Below are 14,742 nucleotides of genomic sequence, written 5' to 3'. Positions count from 1 at the left end.
GCAGAACACAGGCTGAAAGTGAAATGCTGAGATCACATGGGAAGCTGCGGCGCTCTTTTATCAGGAAAAAGAGAGAACTGCCTCCTTCAGCTGCACCAACACCCAGTCAAGGTCTGGTACATTTGACCCATAAATACACCAGTTGGAACATGAGAAAAAAACACTTTATTATTAAATACAAAACAGTTATTGATCTTTAATATCGTATTTCTTCATTTTACCTATCTTACCATAGATTTTTTGTGTCTTGGAGTTTTTATGTCTCTCCAACCAGCTGCCTTTTTGCAGGTGGAGATGAGGCAGGTCGAAGAGGAGGAATAGAAGATGTCAGTGTACCTAAAAACATCGATCTCATGGCTTTACCTCAGCTCTGCTTCCCCGGTAAAAGGTTTTCCATAGCACACACAACGTCACACACAAAGACACACTAAGACGACTCACTCACACGTATAGTACATGTACACATGCGCAATGCACGATGAAAGCTCATGTTACTGACGTCCACTGGAACATGGTAATGGTTCTTTTAATGGGGATGAAACATTCAGATGGCGGACATTGGCAAACTTACAACAAACATTTGTATATGGTGTTGAGCATATGCTACTGGCAGGATCAACCAGGTAGCCCCTCGGGCGGCGGCGGTACCGCTGCGTGCGTGCGAGAGTGCTCGCTCGGGGCTACTGAGTCCTGTTGACCAGGGTGAGGCTTTCTGGATGCAACTATGGACCGTGGTGAGGGTTTGAGAAACCGTGTTTGCCAGACAGAGCCCCGTTGACTTTGGGGGAGCAAACTCTGGGTTTACCTACCCCTCTGACAAGGCCACCGTGGTATCTATCTCACCGAACCTACCCAGGGTGTACCCTGCCTCTCGCCCTATGACAGCTGGGATAGGCTCCAGTGCCCCCCGCGACCCTGAAAAGGATAAGTGGAAGTGAATGAATGGCTGGATGGATGGATGGACAAGTGGAGTACAAAAGAAGCGGTAGACCTAAAAACAATCTACAGCATATGAAAGTCACATCCTTATGAAATAAGAAAAAATCCACCAAAGACCTGACACACGGACTCAGAGATGCATCTGACCTTTCAGCTGGTCCATCTACTGTTCACTGAAGCCTCATCAGAAATGGTCTCTGTGGAAGGGTGGCTGTTATGAAGCCTTTCTTCAGGAAAGGAAACAGGGAGAAAAGCCTCAGGTATGTCAAATTACTCAAGAACTGGAGTGAAAATCAGTGGCAACCGCCCTGATAGAGTGAATCTACAGAGGAGAACAGGAGAGAAGTACAACAGTGAGTGTCTACAGGCATCGGTAAAAATGGTGGAGGTGCTTTCGTTGTTTCTAACTGCATGTTATTTTGATCCACCATGCAACACCAGATCATTAGAATAGTACAAACTCTGTTTTTGCCTTATATACTGTATGTCCATTCATGTTTACATGTTTCAATACATTTCTGCACCTGTTCCCTGTTTTTCTAGCAAAATATAAGGAATGAAGAAATATGGGTGGCTCAAGACTTTTGCACTGTACTGTATATACTGCACCTAAATACCATCAAAAAACACCAACAGTCTTCTCTTAAATATATTTTAATTATAGAGTTTTTCAGAGATTTTGCACATGCGCCTTCTGGCTGTGTGTGCTGTAGCGGTACTATAATGACACATTGTGTTCATAAAACACAATGCACATGTACATTTTCATTTTTTAACCAGGTGGCCTCCAAGTAACCAGTGAACAGAAAGAGGAACAATTCCACTTCCTGGTTTTCACAGACATCCTTGGCAACAAGACCCATGGAGTAGTAATGCAGTGCTACCGTCCAATACTGGTACGAATTACTTACACATAATACTGCATATGATAGTATAATAATAAGATAAGCAGTCAGCATGTGTGCAGTGTACTGTAATGTTTCATGAAACTAACAAAACCCTTAAAAGAAAATAAGTCCCTGTTGGATTATCTGTGTTTCCACAGGAAGGGATGTCTCTCTATCGAAATGGTAGAGGGTCTTCAAAGTGTCCTAAACTCTTCTGTGCCTACAGCATCTGTGTCATATCCAAGCATCCTTACTTCACTGCACTCAAAGACTGTCTTTCATGGTAAGAAACCCGAGAACTGAACCTAATTACTCAGCAAATTAAATTGCTAAGATCAAAAAGGGGGTTTTGTGACATTTTTGACTCTTGAGTTTAAAAATAGCTGTAAGAAATCTGACTTTCAGAAGTGTGGTTATGGCAGGTTAGAGAACCTTCTTCTCGTCTGACTCTTTCTGTTGATTTGCTAGTCTTTTAATCCAGCTGAGAACCTGCCGATTGTCAGACATGGAAGAGAGAGTGAAGGAGTTTGCGGCCAAACTGACACTTGTGCCAATTCCACCTCCTGGACAGCTGCACTTGGTTTGTGTGTGTTTGTAATCGGCTTAAATAAAGACTTTGAAATTTGTCTTTAATAGACTTCAAAATCTGGAGCTCAGAGTAGGCCAGTGTATCCAGCACAGTGCACTACATTCATTTCCACATGTTTTACAGATGTTTACAATACGTCCTCTGACCATCATACTGCCCTCTAGAGAAGACAAGGACCACCCGGTTATAGATTTAGACCTCCACCTGCCCTTCCTTTGCTTCAGGCCACAGCAGCTGCTGCAGGTACCACACACATTGTTTTGTGTTTGTGTTAATCGAACGAGTGGAGACTCACATTCATTTCCACTTCCCTCCCTCTGTTTTTGTTCTTCTGTCTCCCGCCCTGTAGGTGCTGTCTTGTCTCTTGCAGGAGCAGCGGGTGGTGTTATTTTCTGCTGACTGGGCAAGACTCACGCTGATGGCAGAGAGCTTGTTGTTGTTTCTGCAGGTTAGATCAAAATCCACAGCATATCTTCAAGGGTCTAGAGTTAGTATAAGCATGCAATACTTATTAATTCCATCCTTTAAAAAAAAAAGTATTGAGAGTTACAATCAAAGTCTTAAAGGGTCAGTGCCACAGTTAAAAGGAAGGGTGCAGCTGGAAACCTTGGGAATATGGGTATTTCATAAAATTTGCCAAAATGAAATTCCTCTTATGTAAATGAGTGTGTCTGGATGATGGATGTTAATTGGTATTAATGTTACACCAAATTACAGTAAGGGATATAAAAATGGATAACTCAATTATTAATTTCCCTTTAAGCATTAAAAAAGTCACATATATTAAACTTTAGAGCTTCTGTATAGAAAACCTAAATTATTATGTCTAAAAAGTGCCAACACTACCATGGACCCCCTCAGTCCATAATAAAGCCATCCGCTCCTTAATCTTTGGTCCATTCATTTCTTCCTTGCCTGTCTAATAACTCTTCCAGCCTCTGCTGTGGCAGCACCCATATGTTCCTGTCCTGGCTAAAGGCATGCTGGACTTTCTAATGGCTCCTACAGCCTTTCTTATGGGCTGCCATCTCAGTCATTTTGCAGACGTATCAGCTGTAAGTACATAACCTTCTACTTTAAATTTCCCATTAATTCGCCCACCTCTTGTAAAGGATAAGGTTAAGAAATGGAGTTACCCCCCAAGCTCAAATATAAGTTAGTAGTTCTATAATTGTTTGAACCTGGTTCATGTTACTGTGTTCTACAGGAAACAGATGATCTGATCTTAATTAACATTGATAATGGAAGTCTCAGCACTTCTACTTTTGATACTGTTAACCTGCCGGACATTCCTCCAGTTGCTGCACACTGCTTCACACAGAGGTACTTTATTTTACTGCCAAGAACTGTTAAAGTAAATACTATGCTGTAATACCAGGTAATGATTAAAAAGTCAGAGTCTTACAGTCATGTGAAAACCAAAGTACACCCTCTTTTTATTGTAAGACTTTACAATAAAAATGAAAATTTAAATACATCATTAAAAAACAAATCATCTCATCCTAAGTAGGTCTTACAGTTATTTAGTTACAACCTCAGATGAACAAGAACATATTACACTGTGTCATCGTTTATTACAAACTAAGCCAAGATCCAGAAGCAGTGAGTAAAAGCTAAGTACACCTTATGATTCAAAAACTCGTAGAACCATCTTTAGCTATTGGGCAGCTAAAGGTTGGCCTCACATTTGACGCTCGAATGCTTCGGTATACAGAGGAGTTCAGCTCAGTGACTGCAAGATGCTCAGTTCCTGTGGGTGCAAAATAAGCCCAAAGCATCACCCCTCCACCACCGTGCTTGATCGTTGTTTTAGGGTGTTTGTGCTAATATGCTCAATTTGGTTTTCATCAAATATTAATCTGCATTATGGTCAAACATTTCCTCTTTGGTAATTTGTCCAAAGGACACTGTGCCAGAAACCTTGTGGAGACTGTGCTGCCTTATTTTTCTAAATAGAAAAAGAGTCTTTATATTTGAAACCTCTGTTCAGTCTTTTTCTAATTTTGCTGTCATGAACTTTAACATCTAACCTGAGTTTGAGATGCAGCGCTTGAGTTATTGGCACTTTCTTTGAGCACTGCACAATGTGACAATGGGGTGAATTTGCTGGGATGTCAACTCCTGAGAAGATTGGCAACTGTCTTGAAAGTTTTTCACTTATAAATAATCTTTCTTCCTGTAGGATGATGGACTTTAAATTGTTTGGAAATTGCTTTAAACCCTTCTGTGACTGATGGGTAGTAGCAGGCACTTCTTTAAGATCATTGCTGTAGCCTTTCCTTTAGCATTTTAATAACATACAGCTGAGTACTCCAGACCTGCAAACTGCCAAAACATCTGCTTTTATAGAGATGCTCATATTTGTTGATGATCTTGGAAGTGCATTAGATTAGCAGCTACTGGCTGCTACTTAAGAAGTAAGGGTGTACTTAGTTTTTCACACACTGCTTCTGCATTCTGGATTAGGTAAATAAGTAGCAACATGGTGTAGACCTTGATAAGAACCTGATGAGGGTTTGAGGGCGTACTTTCACTTAACTTGAATTTATTTTGCAGGTGTAAGTTATTACGAATACATTTTGACTTGGATCAGTGCCACCATGCAAGTTGCACTGACATCAGTGAACAGCGGGCACAGAGGCGAACATGGCAACGCAGCCTTAACAACGACATCCAGAGGATTGCACTGGAATTAATTGTCAACATTTTCAGGTTCTGAATTTACTAATCAGTCCACTATTGGTGGGATGCTTCTTTTAGATATGTGTTAATATTTTGCTGATGTGTGTGTGTGTGTGTGTGTGTAACAGGGATGTGAGCAGTCATCTGAATTATGAACATCGAGTGTTTCACAGTGAAGAGTTCCTGAAAACCAGAGAGCCAGCTGAGCAACTTTTTTATAAGAAGGTAAAGGCTGACTCGGTGCGGCTTTGCTTAGAAGGGCGACAGATCAGCCGGCATCTTTCAACAGACACTGATGCTGGAGAGGTTACGCATAATTAAAAGAACTGACAGGACTGTGTTGCAGGTGCTGGAGACGCATATCTTCCATTCATTTCTCAAGGATCGTCTCAACAGGAAAATGGATAGCTTTGCACGAATGGAGCTCAGCACTCGTTCTGAGATGCAAAAGTATGTCCATTTTTTTAACCTAATGAGCTCGAGGTAACTGATAATATTAAAAGAGGCACAAATCTGGTGGTCAAACCGCTCTTGGAAAAACTCAGAAGCACCACAACCTTCATCAAGTTAGGATCTGTTACAGGGATGTCGCGTTTGGCTGTATCAGCTTTACTTACATGTACCTGTTAAACCGGAAAGTAAAAATATATTCAGATATAAAGTTATGATGGATATGCTTATTACAAATATATAACTGATTATGTTGGTATATGACAACTACGCTGCTGGTAAATGTTCAGGTGAACACTTTTTCTGCAGCACTCTTTTGTCTCTATCCTCCATCCTTTAGGATGAAGGCCATGGTTGAAGCCCCACACAGACCCACCATGCAGCAGATTCAAGCCAGGAGAAAGGGCTCCATCACAGAGACGAGGCTGAGTAAGAGACTGGGCATGAGTCTCCCTAACTTGAGAGAAGATAAGATTATCGGCTTCCAAAGAAACACACCGCTCTCCAAGATCCTCCTATCTGACCCCGGTGAGACCCCAGGGGTTAATATCCAGTTAGATATAATACTTGATTGACTGATTTAATGAAGGAAACACTGTCAAGACAAAGAAAATCTGTCTAATCTGCCTTCCTCCCCTTTGTGTTTTTTCTCTCTACCAGCACCAAGCACAACTGCAAAACCTATAAAGGTGTTCAAGCTTCCAGACTTCCCAGCATCTCTGTCCTTCCACTCTGTCCAAAGTTATTACATTGAGCTCATCCAGCAGTTCGGAAAAGCCATTTTCTCTGTCCAAAGTGAGAACCCTGCCATGCTGGCCAGGTATTCTCTTGTTATTCTTTATACGCACCTATATATTATATTATATACACCTATATTTATGTGCTTCCCGCTGCTTAGAATCAGCTTTCCCTGCGCTTTATTCTTTTATAAAGTTTTTCAGTGCTGTTGCTGACACCAGTGACCTGAGACATGAATAAAATAAGTTTTCTCCTGCAGATACTACTACTTGCGTGGTTTAATCAACACACTGTGTTCGCGGCGACTGGACGCACTGAGCGACTTCCAAAACCTCAATAAGACCGACACTGCAATTTTTCCCACTAGCTTGGTCACATGGCTCGTAGACTCGCTGCAAAGAGATGAGAGACAACAAGCTCAAAGGCGGCCTGAACTCAAGAGACTCATCCTCAAGGTTGGTTCACGCACGTTTTCATCGTGGTTGAAGTTCTGCACCTGCTGGTGATGAAGCAGTGATGTTGTCTTTTTTTTTCTGCCTTAGGTTAAGACAGACAATGAGAAGCCGCTGGTGGAGCCTGATGACCATGTAAAGAAGTTTCAGCTTCCCTGTAAGCCTCTGTATCAGGAGGAGTTTATGCGATGCGTTCAAGAGTGTAGGATTGTTAGAGATGTGGCGACCATACAGCGTTTATTTGATGCTCTCACTGACAGTAAGTCAAACAGAAAAGCTGTCTTCTGCTTTTTGAAGCTTTCTCTTATGAGCTGTGTGTAACCTCAAGATCCCTCAGAATTAAAACTGTTACGTGTGTATTTGTAATCAGGAGTGCAAGCCAAGGGAACTCACTAAAATGCTGCGGTGCACAATTGGCTTGTGAATGTCCAAGACATTTTTCAAGTCATTTTATTAGATGACCTGATAAGATGGACACAGAAGTTACTTACACTAATTATTTTCTCCATTAACGCTCCAGAGTTGCCATTATGATTAACTTAAGCAGCTATCAGATGATCTAGTATAATCCTTTATCTATAGATTACATCTTAACGAAGAAATTATAATTTCTGATTTGCATATCTGTCTCAGATTGAGTCTTTCAGGCCATAGTTTGGGTTTGTACAACCAAGACTAATAGTTTAAGATCATTCTCTTTACTCTTATCAACTGCTGAAATTAAAAACTGTACGCTAATGCATATAAAAAGAAACTCTGTGAACAAACCAAAGCTTCCCATTTATCAGTTTTTTAACTGCTTAGTGATTTCAGGGTTGTGGGCAGCTGGATGCTGGGCAAGAAGCAATGCTAGCAAAACCCAGGGGGCTAGCAAACAACAACAACAAAAACAACAAAATAGCTAAAAGGGCAGTAAATATTGGCCTTTAATTCACTCTGTGGTGGAAGAACATGACTCAAAATGCTAACTGTTTCAGTGCTGAGTGTGAAAATGTATTGCTCATGGTGTAGTATTATGCCGGTCGTCTTTAGAACAGCTGTTTTCAGCTGTGCACCAAAGCAGTGGACCTTAGCATGGGTATGTTTTTGGTCTGCCTCATTTATCCACAGCTCTTGGTAAAGTTGTGGATAAATGGACAAAGGAAAAACCACTGACATTTTGGTTTGGATCACTTTAAGATTGTAAGATTGGGTGTCTTTGTCTTCTATATCTCTGTCTGTTTGCATCTAGTTGCGTATGCACACCCCTCTGTCCGAGGTCAGCCAAAGCAGGTGGACCCTGAACTTTTCAGAGTCTTCTACACATTCTGGAAAGAGATGGAAGCTGAAGCACAAGATGTCAACCTGCCCTCTGATGTCATTGACCGACTTGACAATAATGAGTGTGTCTACAAGTTGTCCTCCTGTGTCAAGACTTCCCACGGCGTTGGTAAAATTGCCATGACGCAGAAACGGCTGTTTTTGCTCACTGAAGGACGGCCCGGTTTCTTGGAAATCACAAAGTTCAGAGATATACAGGTCAAGTAGCATCTTTAAGACTATTTTTGATAATTGTGCCTTGTGTGTTCTCATTCTCGTCTGTTAATAAATAAACAATCTCTTACAGGAGGTAAAAATTACCTCAGTTCCCTTTCTGCTCGTTCGTATTCCATCCCTTCGTATCCAGACATCCCGCAGGCCTGAAGTGTTTGAGGCCAACCTAAAAACAGAGACTGAGCTTTGGAACCTCGTGATCAAGGAGATGTGGGCTGGACGCAAGATGGCAGATCAACACAAGGTGCAGAAAACTCAAATGATCTTAAAACAGTTTAACAGATGTGATTTTATTAGACGTACCTTCCCAGTCCACACCTATGTAATGCTGAGGATCGAGGATTTACTGTCCTTCAAGTTGTCAGCCGTAGACGTTTGGCTGCTGCTTGCATGCTGCGTCTAAATTATACTTTTTACCTGTCAGCCATAAAAGGCTGATGGGGTATTGTCATCACCGTGCCTGGCGAGTGGGCAGGCGATGTGGACACCCAAGTTTGTTAGTTTGATAACTCAAGAACAAAGTGGGGTAGGACTTTGAATTTGATTCCACACCTGTATCTACTAAAAATCTCTCATGAGTTTGAATCTCAGTGACGCTGACCTCAAACTTTTCTAAAAATCTTGTAACAACTCAAGAAATAGGTCGCCTAGCATTTTAAAATTGATACCATAGGTGTATCTACTAGGAGGCTGATGGGTACCACTGGTCACCAGTATTTTTATAGCTTTTGCTGCAGTGTTACTGATTTAGCTACTCTGTTGGTTTGCCATAACTTTTCTGTTCTTAAGTACAACCTGCCTTACCCCTTCTTTTAATCCTTTTGTTATTATTTTAGGTTTTTAATCTCACTTTGTGTCTCTAGGACCCTCAGTACATGACTCAGGCTCTGACCAACGTTCTGCTAATAGATGCTGTCACAGGCTGCCTGCAGAATCAGAGATCCATCACTGCTGCTTCAAAGCTGGCTTACTTTGATAAAATCAGACAAGAAGGTCTGGGCTCAGAGCTTGTTGTTTTGTTTTGTTTTTGACTGTTTCTGTCAAATCGTGTAATTTTGATAAAAGAAAAAATAAATAAATATAGAAGAGTATGTTCAGTATATGCTGTTTATATTTGTTTATCGTGTTCTTGTTTCTGGCCAGTGCCTATGATAGTGCCTAAAACTACCTCAGAGACTCTCAAACACAAGATCAACCCATCATTGGACCTGGCTGAGCCACAGACCGTACATGTGCTGCTTTACACTCCAGGTATCATTGAAATGAGAGGGAGGCTACTTACCTTTACAACAGAATATCACTAAACCTATTTATATTTTGTCAATATCAACATTGGTTATCCATACACACTATTTTGAAGAGGATCTGATATTTGTACAACTATATAAAACGGCTATTACCACGTGATATAGTTATGTAAAAAACTGTGTATGGAAAATGTGAAATAAGCGTTAATTAATGAATTTAAAATCAGTGTTAACTGACTGCTGTTATCCTTTTTTTTTATGTATTTAGAACACTTTTTCTTATTTTTTGCACGTTTCTTTCTCATTTCAGGTCAGCTGACTGGTACTGGCAAAGTGGGTGATATGAACCCAAAGCTGTGGGTGGCTCTCAGTGGGGGTAAGGTGGTTGTATTTGATGCGGCGAGTTGGTCAATGCTGCAGGACTGTATCCAGCTTGGACAGTCGCAGCTGGTGAGAGGAAGCGTGCTTTTACTATTTGAGCTATGAGCTATTTAATGTATCTCTCCACTGATTTTGTTCATGAAAATGAAACATGCTTATAGATCTCAAACAACATGTGTATAAAGTGTCATGGCTTTTTGACTTAGTTATTCGTATACTGAAAATGCAATAAGTTTTTGCATTGCTAGATTGATACAGTACTCAGTGATTCAAACTTTAGACCATCTTGCAATATTATCGCACAAGCTGCCAGTTTTTAGACCACAGGTGTAGCCAGAAATATCATGCTGAGTTACAAATACATGGCAAGTGTAAAGCTGGGTCATGTCTGTCCCTTCTGCTGAGAGGGGGTCTGGGACATTTCCACATTAGCTTCACTTTTCAGACCCAAGGGCTACATCCAATTGTTTATCCACAGTCTATGTTTACCACACCATGCAGAGGATGTGAAGGGACACAGGAAGCATAGTCGATGGACACATTTGTTTTGGTCGAGGGCTTTCGTGCAACATTCAGTTGTTTTCAGTATTGTTGTTCTCTGTATTTAATATTATTCAAAAAGAGCAGGTTTATAGTAATAGAAGTAAAACACATACCAATATTTCAACATTGTATTGCCTTTGTGTTCTAAGATATAGTGATTTTCATTAAGCTACATTAAGCTACATACATCAAGTTCCCATCACATTTTTACTTTTATCTATTATTATTTAAGATTCTAATTTAAATTCATACTTAATTTGAACATTTCTTCTCTAATTTCTTATTAGTTTTTACCTTTAGACATATGTAGTGTATTTGATTGAGCTACATACTCATCTTCTTATTTAAACTATTTGTTATTTGTTTGTTCTGCTTAACTGTTGTAAAAAATAGAAATTTGGCAGCTTTGTGATGAATAAAATACATCTTATCATATCCTCTGTGTAGAACTGTATGATAGGACTGGTCCAGGAGCAGGTGTGGATTGGTTCTCAGGACTCTGTAATCTACATTATCGACACTCACAGCATGTCCAGCAACAAACAGCTGACCGAACACAGACATGAAGTGACTGGCCTCACAGTGGACGCCAGCAACCAAGCCAACAGGTAGAGACGTGTTAATCTGTAGTTCGTACAAAGCACAAAAACCGACACACGTACAAAAATGAGAGCAGTCTTATTACAGTGAGTCTCAATGTGTTAATGAACATGTTGTGATGCTGTATTGAATGAGCCTTCTTTCCCAGCCTGCTGACATACTCCTGCAGCCGCGATGGGATGATCCTGCAATGGGACTCATCCAGTCTTAAAGTGAAGCGGCAGTTTTTACTCAGCTGTGATTATCTCTCCTCCATACAGATCCACAACAGTGCTCTGTGGTGCTGTGAGTACACGCTCTCTCCTCTTTCTCCCTCATTTAATCAATGTTTCTGATTATGTGTATCGGAGTAATGAGTTCTCTCTCAAGAGCTTCATGTCACAGAGCGGGCGTGAGACAGGCAATAACAGAGCAGAGTTGATGGTAATTTACAAACGCAAAAGCAGACTGAGAAAAGCTTACACACAATGAGGGAGATGCTGACAATACATACAGGTGAAGAGGAAACAGGTGGGAGCACAGCTGCCAATCAAAGACATGGCAAGTTAAACCAAACATATTGCACAAGAGACGACGGAGTGTCAAAATAAAACAGGAAGCATAAACTCTGAGGCAGAGACTAAGACACACCTGCTTGATCAAGACGAAAGGCTTATAAAAACAGAGACTTAACAGACTTTAAGGGGACACAAAAAGGATGAACACAGGATGAAACACAGAGAGATGACTACAGGGACAGGATGGGACAAACATGGGGATCAGGGCTTAAGATGTAACAACTTGGCAAGACAGGGAAACCATACAGCCACGGAGACAGGACACAGGGAGACCAGACCGGGGAGAAAAAGGGTAACAAAACACAGAGACAAGACACGGAGAGGAGACTAGGACGGAGTGGACACAAAAGGGAACTAACATATACAAGAACCAAGAATTAACCACATAAATAACAAAAGTGCAGCGGTACTAGGGAATACTGAACTCCAGACTCAGTAATACAGAGCTTGAATTTGCATATTTCTTAAATCCAAGGAAGTTTATAATAAGTCCAGAAAAAACAAAACAAAACACTGGGCTGGAGGCCCAGGAGCATGACAGTCCACTTGTTCTCATTGCTTACATACATTGCCCAGAGGTATCTGGGACAATGCCTAACATTTTTTCTTGGTGGTCTAAGTAGATCAATTATGTCTACACATTAAGCCACCTTAAGCCAAATGTGTTTGGATGATGATTTGAGGATGTGTGTTCGTGCAGGTTGTGGTGACGGCATTGTGGAAGTGAAAAAGAGTGGGACACCACAAAGAAAGATAACACTTCATAAGGACCTACAGAGCATGCCCAGTAGTTTCAGCAGCTTCATTTATATACCAGAGGTGACTTTACAATCCTTCCTTATATGTCTGTAAATTAAGAACGCTAGTGGTGATTCATTGTGTCAATCCATGTCTCAGTCAGTAGGTGGCATGCAGTCACAGTGTACACAGCAAATTCAAAAGTGTTAAATGTTTTGGTGTTAATAGTCTTCTTGCAAAAGTAGAGTTAATTTTACTCTAAGTAGAGTCACATTCTTTTAATGTAACTCTGAGGTGTAAAATGATAGTAGTTCAAATCGAGTGTTAAAAATGAGTGTTTCTCTGTCAAATCTGGAGGTGTTACAATGGAAACATTAACTCTTGACCTCTTAACTCTGAACTCCTACAGTTACAGGATTGTTCATGTGTTTTGTGTGTTTGTTTCAGCGGGGACAGCTGTGGACAGGCTGTGCAGACTCAGTAGAGTTGTGTCTCTGGCACACAAACAATCACAGGCATCCGTTTAAAATAATCTCCCTGCCTGGAAGTTCAGGGGTCACATGTATGATTCGTGTCAAAGACCAGGTGAGCTGTGATTAGCATGTCAGGTCACGAAATGATCTTATGTTTGCTGCTTTGTATTGATATTTTTACTATTGTTGTCAGCATGTCTTGTGAGGTTTACACAAACATGTCAACCATTCAGTTGTTTTAATCATTCAAAATTTTTCATTTATCCAATGAAACCTTTCATTGATGTCCTTTTGTATTCTTAGATCTGGGTTGGAAGGAGTGATGCTGGGGGTCAGTGTAATGGTCAGCTGAGTAGCCAAGTGTTGGTAGTGGACATAGAGAGCCACACGGTAGCAAAGGAGCTGCAGGCCCATTCAGACAGCATTCAGACGCTCTGCTCTGCCGAGGATCGATATGTCCTCAGTGGCTCTGCGTGTCGTGACGGCAAGATCGCCATCTGGAAGGTCGAATAGAGTCCGAAAAAGAAGGATCCAAAGAGATGGAAGAAGAAGAGAAAAAAGAACTACTAGAATTACTATTTTTGAACAGTTTTGTTAGTCTGAAAGCCAATGCATGTCTTAAACCAGCATTATTATTACATTTGTTTTTGTAAAAAAAGAAAGAAAAAGAAAAAGCAGGGTGCAACTCATCTGGCTGAAAAAAGAATGTGTGGAAGAAAAATGACCCTACGTCTCATTTATTCACACCATCAGTAAACACTTGTCTAAAATATTTATGGTTTAAGTCGTTACTCAAGTCGTATTTAAGCGTGACTTTTACTAAATAATGGCAAAATAGACTTTAATGCAAAGTTTACCTCTGTGAAAGGAAAAAGTGGAAACTCCTAAAAGGAGTCCTCAAAAGAGCTGCAACACTTTTCTTTTTTAATGAAACAGCAAAATATCACAGGAAATGAATTCATATCTCATGTTTGAAGACACATTATCTGTTACTGTACACAGATCATTTGTGATAGTAATACAACAAAGTTGAAAAGGCTGAAGACTAAAAAAGGGGAAAACATTTGTACCAATATTTCAAATGTAAATGATATCTAAGAACAAAAAACCCCTAATCTCAAAAAGCCCTTTAAACATGGCATTTTGAGATTTTAATTTTTGCATATTCACAACATGTAAAAAGATTCAATCTACCACATGATTGTGTGATTTTAAACTTTAATTCATATGCTTCCCATCCTTTAAATATCAGTTCTACATGGAATTGTTGTCAGTTTATTGGTGTTTTTCAAAAACAACTGAAATCAAATTTCTCTTGGAGAAATTCTTTTGCACACAGTGCTTAACAAATGTATTAGACCACCTCCCAGTGTAAGGTTTATGTCACAGCTGCTGCAAATTAACAGTATTCGTAGTTATCAAAATCATTTTTTATGTTTTTAATCGTCAATACACCAATGTGTGCAAGGTCTTTAATCAAAGTTATATTTGTAATGCCAAAATATCGTTGTTAGTCAAAAATTTGCAAATGTACTGTTTTGCAAAAAATCATTAATTTTGATTTTTGATTAAGATCCTAAATCAAAGAATTATTTTAATTTGAATAGAAGTCCAATGTGCCAGCTCAAATTTGGGTGTAAAAATCCAAATTGTTTATTATTTGCTTAATAAACGATATAATTTTAGTTTAAATTATTTTTTGACAAATTTCTAAAATATCTGTGTGTGCTTGTATTTATGACGGTTGCACTGCATATTAGCTATAAAGACCTCTGCCAAATTAATTTAAAAAGGTTATCCTTAACCATTAAAACTGATAACCCAACATCTGAATCACATGTGCAGTGTTAACATCTGTGAAACACATAGTAGGTTGGAAAAGGTCAGCACACATGAAGCATATTTTATTAAAAACTATGAATTTTGTAATTGA

At 39.9% G+C, this 14,742-nt stretch overlaps 1 protein-coding gene across 1 annotated transcript; it reads left to right on the top strand.

The window, feature by feature from the left end:
- The first annotated feature begins 15 nt into the window (after positions 1 to 15).
- On the top strand, positions 16 to 14,502 carry LOC102215174 (DENN domain-containing protein 3-like). Its single transcript, XM_013912217.1, has 26 exons — positions 16 to 111; positions 289 to 381; positions 1,720 to 1,835; positions 1,985 to 2,109; positions 2,295 to 2,406; positions 2,539 to 2,658; positions 2,765 to 2,863; positions 3,351 to 3,470; positions 3,623 to 3,738; positions 4,972 to 5,127; positions 5,226 to 5,322; positions 5,444 to 5,547; positions 5,888 to 6,075; positions 6,208 to 6,367; positions 6,545 to 6,740; positions 6,828 to 6,996; positions 7,969 to 8,255; positions 8,344 to 8,514; positions 9,134 to 9,263; positions 9,414 to 9,521; positions 9,828 to 9,967; positions 10,889 to 11,049; positions 11,190 to 11,326; positions 12,299 to 12,417; positions 12,784 to 12,921; positions 13,113 to 14,502. The coding sequence occupies exons 1-26, from the start codon at positions 24 to 26 to the stop codon at positions 13,320 to 13,322; spliced, it is 3,660 nt and encodes a 1,219-aa protein (XP_013767671.1). The 5' UTR covers positions 16 to 23; the 3' UTR covers positions 13,323 to 14,502.
- The last annotated feature ends 240 nt before the right edge of the window (positions 14,503 to 14,742 follow it).

Source organism: Pundamilia nyererei, unplaced genomic scaffold (assembly GCF_000239375.1).
Source record: "Pundamilia nyererei isolate P.nyererei 1_Seehausen unplaced genomic scaffold, PunNye1.0 scaffold00084, whole genome shotgun sequence".
NCBI lineage: Eukaryota > Metazoa > Chordata > Actinopteri > Cichliformes > Cichlidae > Pundamilia > Pundamilia nyererei.
Note: the sequence above shows the minus strand (reverse complement) of the source record. Positions and strands in the feature narration are given on the sequence as shown.

What these genes read in the sequence shown, in the direction of transcription:
- LOC102215174 (XM_013912217.1), top strand. Translation starts at nt 24, where the DNA reads ATGCTGAGATCACATGGGAAGCTGCGGCGCTCTTTTATCAGGAAAAAG. An exon ending in TTAATTGTCAACATTTTCAG is followed by an intron (nt 5,128 to 5,225) that starts GTTCTGAATTTA and finishes TGTGTGTAACAG; the next exon opens with GGATGTGAGCAGTCATCTGA. An exon ending in ACTCGTTCTGAGATGCAAAA is followed by an intron (nt 5,548 to 5,887) that starts GTATGTCCATTT and finishes TCCATCCTTTAG; the next exon opens with GATGAAGGCCATGGTTGAAG.